The 11864-nt window shown below is 32.9% G+C and overlaps 1 protein-coding gene across 1 annotated transcript; it reads left to right on the top strand.

The window, feature by feature from the left end:
• The first annotated feature begins 1591 nt into the window (after positions 1–1591).
• On the top strand, positions 1592–3238 carry LOC133690302 (uncharacterized). Its single transcript, XM_062110544.1, has one exon. The coding sequence runs from the start codon at positions 1734–1736 to the stop codon at positions 2940–2942; it is 1209 nt and encodes a 402-aa protein (XP_061966528.1). The 5' UTR covers positions 1592–1733; the 3' UTR covers positions 2943–3238.
• The last annotated feature ends 8626 nt before the right edge of the window (positions 3239–11864 follow it).

The following is an 11864-nucleotide window of genomic DNA, read 5'->3' as shown; positions in this document are numbered from 1 at the left end:
AGGATAATAATAATAATGAGGGTTTATGAAGATAACTTTGTGCCATTAATGTTTTGATTCCCTAAGTACATATATTATAAGCAGTAAATATTGTACTATATTGCTTATTGCTATATATTGTGCTTTTAATTGAAAGTTTACAAAGAAAGCAGTAAACCTCGATTGACTTGATTAAGTTTTAATGATATAATTGACGTGACTAATTAAACTCTGTCAATACTAAAAACAAACAAATAAACTTGTTTTGGTAAATCAGTTGACTTAGATTATCGGTAATTCGTGAATTTATTCAATAATTCAAACTCTTTTTTCTAGAAAAAACATGAAAAGGACTGATTATTTGCTGAGGAAGATACAGGTGAATGGATTGGTGATGGTTTGTGCTTGTAGTAACGTGAAGGATACCCCCATGATGGATGAGAAAAAATGGTTTCTTTGGAAGGAAACATGATGGACTAACCGACCAACAACTGAACTACCCTCCCCTTCCCTGTCCTCTGATAAATCAATATAGTTAATTTGTATTAATATGATCATGTTCAATAAATACAAAAAGAAAAACTGTATTGAGTTCCAACGTTAGGACTGTTCACTACAGTTTCAACTGGCTGTTGTGAGTTTGATCCATGTTGTCCTTGTCTCCTTTGTTAGATGCAATGGCTCTCCTTTTCACTTTTTGGTTGGCATTGCTTTGTTAGCTTTGATTTAAGGGTAAATCTCAAGTAGTATCTCCTACAATCATAGATGGATTCTTCGATTGAATTCCCAGATAATTTTCTTTTCTCTCCATTGCGAATCCCAAGATCTATGAAATTATCAATCTCAGAATCCCGTCTGTCAATCTCCATGTTTCGAATTGTACTTTTCCATTCATTAAAAAAATATATATGTTGTTTTATAAACTCAATTAAGAATTCTCAAATATTTGAACTCAATTTTATTTTTATTTTTTGAAATTTTAAAGATTCAATTAAGATTTGTTTTTAAGCTTAGTTTTAATTTGAGATAATTTGACATTAGTTTTCTTAATTAAATTTTCAATACATGGAAACTTATTTTTGAATAAGTAGTTTTGAGTTCTTGGAAGAGGTCTCGTCTTGACTCTTGACAGAACCTTGAAAGATTAATCCTGGGCAATAAGCTGGGAATACCTTGGAAAAAAAACATAAAAATATGAAAGAAGAGCCCTTTTTTTTTTTCAGACATGGGGGAACTTCTCTTAATTAACAAATGGCTTATACAAAAAAAAAAAAATCATCTCACTAAGAAACAATACAAAATTAACTCTAACCTCCATTTAATTTCATGAAGTAAATATGTTTACCTAATTACTCTCATGCCCCATTACGATTAACACATAATTAAGACCCTTGACTGCTTCTAGCCATTTATAGCATGTAAATTAATGAGAAAGAAAGTACCAACCTCAATCTGTATATAATCATCTTATGACTACAGAGTAACATATGCATATGATCTTCTCTGTACTTAGAAATGTATAAAAAATAATTGGTGCCTACCAAAATTACCCTCTCTCTCTTTCCTTCCTTTGAAAGGATAGTCTTCCCCCTAATTAGTGTGTTAGTTTCAGTCTATTTGCATTTCGGTCAAATTTATTGTCCCTCCCTCATATAAAAAGCACCAATCTTGTTGTTAGCCCTTCATATTTTTCTAAGCCTCAAAATTGTAAGCTCTTGAACACAAATTCCAAGTTCTTTCATACAAAAACACAAATGCCCCACCACCATTCCTCCTCCCCTTTCCCTGCTTGCTTCCGCCCTTCCACCGCCGACATCCACCACCTCCCCCCACCAACACCACCGCCACCACCTAATTCAGGCAACTCTAACCTCACCACCTGCCTCTACCAAACGGACCTTGGCCTCTTCTCTCTTACTTGGTCAAGTTGCTTTTTAGGCCATTCTCTTCATCTCCACCTCCACCCCATTGACTGCAACAACAGCTACTGCTCTCCTGGTTTTCACTCTAACCCACTTTCTCTCTCTACCATATCTTTTCACCTCAATATCAAACCCTCGTTGTTTTGGAAAAGGCATGGATCCAAGAAATTCCATGTTACTAACCAGGAGGCTGACACTCCAACCCCAAGAATTCAAATCTTTTGGGACCTCTCTAGAGCCAAATTTGGATCAGGACATGAACCCCAGTCTGGGTTCTACATAGCTGTGGTTGTTGAACGAGAAATGGTGCTTCTTGTTGGTGATTTGACCAAAGAAGCTTTTGCGAAGACTAAAGCTTTGAAGAAAGAGAGAGCCCAGGTTCTTGTTTTGAGAAGAGAACATGTGTTTGGCAACAGAGTTTACACTACAAGAGCAAGATTTGGGGGCAAAAACAGAGAGATTTCAATAGATTGTAGTGTGAACAATGATGCAAGATTGTGTTTTTGTGTTGATAACAAAAGGGTTTTGCAGATAAAGAGATTGAAGTGGAAATTTAGAGGAAATGAGAGGATTGAAGTTGATGGTGTCCCTATACAAGTCTCATGGGATGTCTATAACTGGCTTTTTAATGACATAAACACTGACCATGCAGTGTTTATGTTCAGATTTGAAAGCAATTTAGACCACCCCAAAGAAGAAGAGGAAGTAGTACAGAAACAAGAACAAATTGAAGCTTATGGTTGTCATCATCAACAACAAGAAATCAATGAGAAAAACAACAACAAAGATGTTGTTTTATGGCAACAGAATTCATCAAGTAGTACCACTAGTTTCGGAATGAGTCCAATAGAGTGGAGAAAGATGAGAAAGAGCTTGATGAGAACAGCTGCAAGGAGTTCATCTTCTTCATCAATTTCCATGTCCTCAGCATCTTCTGGTGGCGGTTCTTCAGTAATGGAATGGGCTAGTAGCACTGAAGAAAGTGAACTTTGTGGTGGTCCTATTGGATTCTCTTTGTTGGTTTATGCTTGGAGGAAGTAAAAGATTAGTGGATGGATTAATGGATGAATTCTCTTCTGTTTTTGGTGATCTTTTGTTAAATTTCTGTTTTTGTCACTAACCCATTATTTGTTGATGAACGTCCTAGTATAATACTCAATGAATTAGCTCAAGACACATACAATTAAATCAAACATTAATCTTTTCTTTCTGTACTCAGACAAGATTCAATTTCTTGTGGTCTTTAATCTCCTTCTGGGCAACTACTGCAATTGACCTTGCTTGGGTTCTGCAATCAAGTTTCTAGTACAATTAAAGATTCAATTTTTCTTGCATAATCTTTGTAATGTAGAAGCCTTAATTCGGATGTCTGGTACTATTTGATTTGTTGGGTCTGGTCTGGCTGGTTTGATTTTGATTGAAACAGTAGGTGTGGTGGAAATTTCCTAGATTTCAATCACATTTAGATGAAGACAAGATGCATGTGAAGGGGGTCTTTTACCTTTTCTGTCCTTTATTTATTTTCTATTGGTACCTGTAAACTAGTACAGCCTTGAGACCTATGTCTCTGATCTCTAGCCTCTTGGTAGCCATGTATTGGATCACTCGAAGTTACATTTCCATGTATGAAGAGTTTTTTTATTTTATTTTGAGTTCTTAACCCCATGTTATTTTGCAGAAACTTTTTTAAATTGTGCTTATTTAAAAAAAAAAAAACCGGTTATATGTAAAGATATGACCCAACACCACATTATAGTACTGCCCCATAGAAAACGGCACCAAAGATGTAAGAAATGGGGAAATGGGAGTGTTTTGTTGACCTTTCCCTTTGTTTGAGGAGGACCGGTTAGTACCAGTCTAGATGTCTGGTGAATCTAACGTATAATCTTTATCATTGTTACTGTTCTTGCCTGTTTCCTTGTGGGCATTTTCATTGCTTTTTCCCACACAGGATACTGAAAGGACAAACAACATTATACTTCAGACCCTAGATTTTGAACACCAAATAACTTACTACTTCATGTTTGAAAATCTATAACTTAGTTCATTAAAAGCATCTCCAATGGCAAAAAAAACCATTTAAAAGAGCCAAATTATTGATATAGTTTTTCTTCTTATTTGCCCTCCAATTTTAACAATTCATCTGTATTTTAATATATTTAATATTAATACTTTTGATTTTTTTCCAGAAAAACCATTGAAAAAGTTTAATCGATGAAAGAATGACTATTTAAATAATATATTTTATTTTTTTGGCTATTTTGATAGATATGTAGAAATGACTTTTCTTTTATAGAAAAAAACTATTTTAGCTCTTCAATGGGCTATCCTTTTGGAACTATAAAATCAAGGGAGAAAAGTCGTACAAAAAATTTAGATTTTTACTCTTGGTTTTTTCATTGAAGATGCCCTAACTCATGTTACTCGTTTTCATGTAAAAATATTTGTTTTTTTAGTCTAAATTCCAAATTGATTTTTTAATGATTTAAACATAGTTATAAAACCTGAGATAGGCCAAATTTTTTTTAAAAAAAATTCAAAACGATTTTATTTTAACAAAAAAAATTCAAAAAAAAATCAATAAGTTAAGGATCAAGTCAACTGATTTTTTTATTTTTTTATTTTTTTTCTTCATCCCATATTAGTTTAAGCCTTAAATTGACCTGTTGGGCCAATCTAAGTTTTATAGCTATAGATCTAACTTTTTCTTGGAAGAAAACAACATTGTGTGAGTTTAAAAAACAATGAGATGTTGTTAGCCGCTTTATGAATACAATAATAATTTAATTATATGTTTTAATGATAACATAAATATTAGATATAATAAAACATTGTTTTGATATAGTTTTGATATATACATATTACATTATTAATATCATAATGTATTTCATGCTTCAATGATTTAAATAAAAATATGTTAATATGTCATATAAATATAAATATAAATATGTATTATATGTTACAAACACATTTGCAATGATATAATAACATTCAAAAAATCATCAAAAAAGCAAGGAGAGGATTCGTGAAGGTAAGAAAAAACTTATAGAAATTACGATAACAACTTTGTTGATCAAGAATTTGTAATAGGATTTTTCAAACAGCATTAGACTTGTTTAGGACACCTTATAATATTCACACAACTTAAACAAACCCAAAGAAAACCAAGAAAAGACCAAACCATAAAAATAGAGCAAAATCTAGACAGTAGCAAAAACAATTTCATCACATTGAAAACGGCAAGGAAGTAACTAAAATGGTTTAATTGTTTTAAGAAATGGTCAAATCATTTCTCAAATCGATCTAACTGTTTTTCAAATCGGCTAGTCCGTTTCCAAAAAATTTTCAGAAACTCTCGGAGCTCTTAAAAACGATCTAACCGATTCTGCCAATATGCAAAAAACTGTGTCTAATAGCTTGTTTCTTTTCTAAGCATATAAATAGTCTTTTACTTGCCCAAAATAAGAGTGGAACTCCTGAGGCAAAAATCTAGCTATACTCCAGTTAAAAAACAACATATTGTTCCCTTGTTTCAATTGTAATCATCAAAAAACAATGTTAGGTATGAATTGACAAAATCCTCCTAAAAAACTTATTTGTTATTTTAATTAACCCCACTAAGAGAGTATATTGTGGAAACTGCAAGTGACACTCTAAACACCTGGAAAAGTCTTTCAGAGACAAAATTATGAGTGGTTTAATACTTGTCCTTCAACAAATATTGGTGAAAGGTTTCCTAGTCTTTAGCTCATAAAAATATTAGGGATAACGGTTTGATCATAAGCCAGCAAAAGAATTGAGTTTGATTTTGCACCCGTAAAAAGATCATGTAATGATTTGGTCTCACTCGCTAAAAAAACCGATGTGTGATAGTGAAACTCTTGAATGGAAGTTCAAAGAGAGAGTAAGTGGTTTGCCGAACCTCTACAACTCTTGGTGCAATCTCTCTAAATTTTCATCTTCTAATTATTACATTTTTATTGTTTATTGTTTGTGTATTTGGTTGAGTGTTTAGAATTACATGTTATTAGATTAAAAAAAAATATAGTTTTACTTTGCATTCCTAATTTAACTCTCCCTTTAAAAAAAAGAATTTAAATAAAACAATGATCAACAAGGATGAAAGGATTAAGTTATAGATTTAAAAAATAAAGTGCTAAGGTGTAACCAGGGACTAAGGAACCGCTAACTCATGATAAAAATTTGGATCCATGTTGTAATTTGACTTGGCTTTATGCTGGCCTGTCAAGGTTCCTTTCTTGGAATTTGGTCTTAATGACCAGGTTACATGCTATTGGCCACGGCTAGAATTTTTAAGGTTATGTCCATTTCCCATGAGAAACTCCATAAGACAGGCCATACTGGATTTTATGCCTTTAATTATTTAAAGATTATTTACTTTGACTAATCTACACATATTCGCTGTCAACCTACCTTACTTACTTGTATTTGTCTAGCCGATTACAAAGATCAATGGACAAAATATACTACTGCAGCCGACTATCCATTTTATTAATTTAAATCGATTGAGTCTATAAAAATAGTTAAGTAAAATATGTAGTAGTACTTCTTCTATCCGGCTTCTTTGCATTTCGTAGAATTGTTTCCATGTAAAATCTAGATTATATTAAAGGTGTAAGCTTAGCTTTTTCTTAAAAAATATATTTTCAAACTAACTTATATATTAATCAACATTATTTTTTTAACAATTTAATGATATATTTTCTATATTAATTTGATACGATTTTAAAGCATTGTCTTCAATACCTTCGGGACCACCATATTTATTTATGTTATCTTACTAAAAAAATTATAGAGTTTATCTCAACAATAGCACGCACGAGGGGAATTTTTTTCTAAACTAACATAATTGAAAAAATATTTTTCAAACAAGCATAACGTCTGTATCATTTGAAAAAAAAATTAACAATTTCTTTTTCTTTTTTCTTCTTCTCTACTCAAAATGCATTTGGTACCTCATTGTTATTTAGTTAACTTTAGTTCCATTATTATTATCATTTCATCCGTTGTTTTTTTAAAAAAAACCTAAAAAATGAAAATTATTTTTATTTAAGTTGAACAAAAAATAACATTTTTTTTTATTTTTCAGAAGATTATTCCATTAATTTCTTAGCAAGATTCATTTAATTCTATAATAATAGAATTAAAGATAACTAAATATATATATATATAAAAAAAAGGGAATTGATGAAATAGATAGAGAAGAAAGAAAAAAAAAAAGGACTTGCACAATAACTAAAGTAGAAGGGAGAGACAAAAAAAGAACATTAAAGACATATTGAAATTTCAATGATGACATTTATAAATATATAAAAAAAGTCATCTTTGAAGCTGAAAATGACACACACCTCGCTTGGGCTTGGAGGCAATGGCATCCTCGCTTGCTGGAGCCATACACAAAAAAATTTAAACAAAAAAAAAAAAAATGGTGTGTGTGGATGCTATATCACAAACACTAAACAAAAATTTTATGTAAGGCGCGCAAGTACTATATATATGCACGTCCCAAGTTTAGGAAATATTTTTTTCAACTAAGCTAGTTTGTGAAAAAAATAATTCTTTTGGTTGGGAAAAACCCGAAATTAGCAAATTTCGAATTAGTTAGTCGAACTTTGGAAATTAGCCACTAAGGCTGAAACTATTAAGAAATGAAATGAATCTTTCTCTTGTAGGTATACCGACAAGGGCAGGTGGGATTTTGAATAGCAAATGCAATGTACATTCGTATTGGAGAAGATAGAACTGCTCCGTAGTTTGTATGGATTTGGAGATGGAAGACATTTAATCCATAAAAATGGTGGCTGGTGTGTATTCAAATTGCAACCACATTTATTTTTTCTTTACGCGCATTAAGAAAAGACGCAGATTGACTTGTGGAATAAAAAGAATAATGCCTTACAAGCTTAAACTAGCTGTCTGTTGAACACTATGTCAAAGCAATGCATTCCTTTCTTTTTTTTACATTAAATTAAGAAGCTAAAGTTGAGTTCATGTATTCCATCTTTTTGTTCTCCATAGCAAGTTCTTGAACCACCACTACCAAACCTTTGCATGGTAGTTAAATGGACGGTTAGAAAATGGGATGGAGTATACTTAAGTATAGCCCAAGGGATTAGTGATTTGCCGAAAAAAGAAGAAGAAGAAAATCTTATTATTGTCTTCCAATTTCATCTTAAGCCGGCCTAAGGATGACCGGAAGTCGGGTTTTTACTATAATGTAAACTAAAATAGTGTGTGTGTGTGTGTGTATAATGCAAATTAATTATATTTCGAGTCTGGTTTTGTTTGAGTTTAAAAATATTTATATACTATTTTTTTATCACGAACTTATCCAACAAAAACTCATCCATTTAGATTGTTTGTATCTATTAGGGTTGAATAAAATTACCATCCAGGCAATGTTACCGCCCCGTGCAGAAATTCAAGTGTTTTATCGCATGTATTTTAGCCATGGAGAAGCAACAATATCTATTGTTCCTACGTATGGAATGGAATTGATCAAATGAGATGGTTTAGAATGAAATGGAGAATCGGATGATGCATTAAAGAAGAAGTTTTTCTTTGAAAAAAATAATCTTGAGCACAGAATCTTGCAAGCGTCGGAAGCACGAAAAATTAAATTTTAATTTACAGGATTCGTGGTTTAGACTCTAATAATAGAAGGTATTAGTTCGAGTCTTAAAGAGTATCAATAAACACATGGAGTATCTAAATTCAAAGCTTCAATTTGAATCAATCACAGGAAGAAACAGCAAATTAAGATACCTAATTGCATTTGGTCAAGCGTACATTGAAGGGAGACAGGCACACATTAATTACCTGCATCCATAATTACAGAAGTCAATTCTGCCACAAGTTAATTACCATGTAAAAAATGAGGTGTGCATCTAGCAGATAAATGGTTGAGGTAGTTTTGTATTTGTCTAACAACATATCGACTTTGGATTGCGGAACAAGTAAAGGGCATGCACTTGGCTATGTGCTTGCTTCATAGATTTTAGCCTTTCAGGGTTCATATATATCCTGTAGATTTGGATAGAATTTACATTTCAGCTGACAAACATGACTTTTGACTAGGTAAGCTAAGCTGAAACTCAACTTTTTGCCACCCTAGCTGGTTTTATTTGCTTAATTAATCTTTGAAAAGCACAAGATTTAACATTAAATCATGATACATATCCATCACCAAATTAATATTTTATAACACTATTCTCAACAAAAATATCTTTGGTACGCACTGATCGATTATTAAACTTGGCATGGCACTTGGTACATGCTGAATTTTAAAAAAATAAAATCTATTTGGAATTGATTGAGTTTGGCCTTGTAGGCATAGCGGGCCATGTATAGGAACTTTAACCAAATCATTGATCAGACGGATGAGTTGCAATAACTTTGCTTTCGTCTGCCATTATGGAATTGGCTATAACTTTGCTTTCGAGCGACAATATGGAAGTGGCTAGTAGGCCCTTCTATGTCGAGCATGGTTCCAGTCATTTTCTTGAAGAAAAAAAATCTGAACAATGTCTTAATAGATGGGCACTGTGCATAACTTTAAAAAAGATCCATGGGGCATGACGATTACCAATGTGCAACTAGGAAGTTACACGTAGAAGTAGAACAAAGACTAAACCAGCTCAATAGTTGTCTAAAATTGACAACCTCAATATTATTAATGTAATTTACCAAACCTATATCATATGTTGGTTTTGGTAGTGAAGATAAATTGTGGGATCATTAAATAACAAAATTGTAGGTTAGGTTAGCATTTGAATTGTGTTGAAGTGTCAAGTTTAGATGATAGCAACAATGGTGGTCAAGAGACTTTTGCTGCCATAGATGAGATTTTGATAAGAATTGGATTCGGCTTCAGGTGAATAGGGGCTTAAGCAAAATTATATCTGATAAATGGGATCTTGAATAATTTTCATTTAGTACTTGGGGATTTATTGTTAAGTGGGGGTAATTTTCATTTCATAAATCATAATTGATAAATATAACTTATTTAATCTTGAAATTTTTTATTTAGTGAAGAACTTGAATCAGTGCCCAGATGAACTTAAACCGGCTCTGATAGGAATCTAGTTTTCTGAAAGTTCAAGGAAAGAGAAGGCATGTTATTATGCTAATCTCCAGTGTAGCAAGGGGAAGGGACAATAGTTAACTTTAAGGTTGATGAGTCGAGGGGGCTTTTCGTTTTCTTGATTCGCAAGAATATTATCGAAATTTTGATGGATTAAGGACACTACTCAATTTTGATCTTAAGAATTTAATTTAAACTCCAACTCATGCTAAATATTCGAGTGGACAAGTCACCTAATTAACCCACCGGCCAAGCCAGGTTTAATCAACAATTACGGGAGTAGTTCAGAGATTAAGTTTATAGCCCATGTGAAGATAATACTCAATTCATCATTTTATGTTGGGTGAATTGCTAATTAGAGTTCCAATGTGGCTTGGCAAGGGTGGAGACTTTAGAATGGAAGGAACGCTCACCAGAGGAGCATGCATGAGAATGTTTGAAAATACTGGTCAATTTATATTTAAAATTTAAAATTTTTTAATTTTACTAAAATTAATATTTTTTTATATTTTGAATAGTTTTTGATGTATGGATATCAAAAATAATTAAAAAAAAATGCCCTAAACCAGATGCAGTGACTTCCGGTGTTGCCATTGGAAGTGTATCCAAGGAGGGAAGCCTCGACGATGCTTCGAGCCTGTTTTAAGATGAAAAGGTTGCAGGGATCTGTCTTCTTTTAGGATTCTCTCATTCACACACCCTTTGTTTGTTATTGTGGTTTGAAGTGTTTTTGGATTAAAAAAAAGAACTATGATTTTTTGGATTTTTTTGTAATGGTTTCATTCAACTGTATTACTAAACACATCATAGTCTTAGGCTATGGAATTCCACCGGAGTTTACAACATTCAACGATATGGTGGATGCTGATTTCAGCATTTTGTTGGATGCATTTTGCCATGTCGGAGCTAATGGTTCAAATGGGCATGGAACCTGACATCCCAAACAACACTGGATGTCATGGTGTGATTCAATTCAATTGAAGGAAGCCATGACAATCATCAAAAAGAATATGGATCTAGTATGTGTATATATATATATATATAGCATCTTGTCGGTATTTACAGCTCTTTGATCAATGGTTTTAGGAGATGTGAAAGACTAGATGAAGTTTGGACTGTTTTCTGGAACTGCAAAGCCATGCGATGTTGCACCTTGAAGCATGTCTCTAAGTTGGACCCCGTGCAAATCATTCAAAACCAATTTTTACTGGATTTTGGAGAAGGTCTAGCTCTGCCGAACCCTTTATTGATGTTGAACCATCAAGCATCTCTCTTCATTGAAGTCTGAATCCCACTCTATAATAAAACATCTGGACTCAATTTTTTTGCATAACAGTGCACGAAAGATAGGTGCAATATCCGTGCAATTATTCACAAAATAATATGATTTTTCATAGCAGGAGATAAGCGATATATATATGAGATCAGTTGATTGAATCTACCAATTCCCATCACTTGGGCACAGAGAACTGAACTTAGCTAATGGAAGAAGATGTATTGGAACCCTTCGTATAAGGCCTGTGAGCCCAAGTGTTGGGGACATGACCTAGAATGAGAGCTGGGAATACCTAAAATTCATAATCATCAGCTTCTAGTATTAATCTATTATAGTTAAGACTTTTAAAAACATCTTCATTAGCTGGACCACCATCACTATCATCACAGGACCACAACTCTTTGAACGAACCTTAAGCAGATTATTAATGCAAAGCTATACAATCTATCCATGGTGACAGAAAGCAACCAGGCCCCGCAACACAGACATCACCTGCTGGTAGTACATGACAGTTGCTTCATCATTCACATCGACCATGAACAATTTCAAAGACTAGGCACCTCTGCTTGTGAACCAGACGGGA

Source organism: Populus nigra, chromosome 3 (genome assembly GCF_951802175.1).
Source record: "Populus nigra chromosome 3, ddPopNigr1.1, whole genome shotgun sequence".
NCBI classification, from domain to species: domain Eukaryota; kingdom Viridiplantae; phylum Streptophyta; class Magnoliopsida; order Malpighiales; family Salicaceae; genus Populus; species Populus nigra.
This window is presented reverse-complemented; position numbering and strand designations above follow the sequence as displayed.

Excerpts from the sequence above, each read along its gene's own strand:
- LOC133690302 (XM_062110544.1), top strand. The coding sequence starts at position 1,734 with ATGCCCCACCACCATTCCTCCTCCCCTTTCCCTGCTTGCTTCCGCCCT.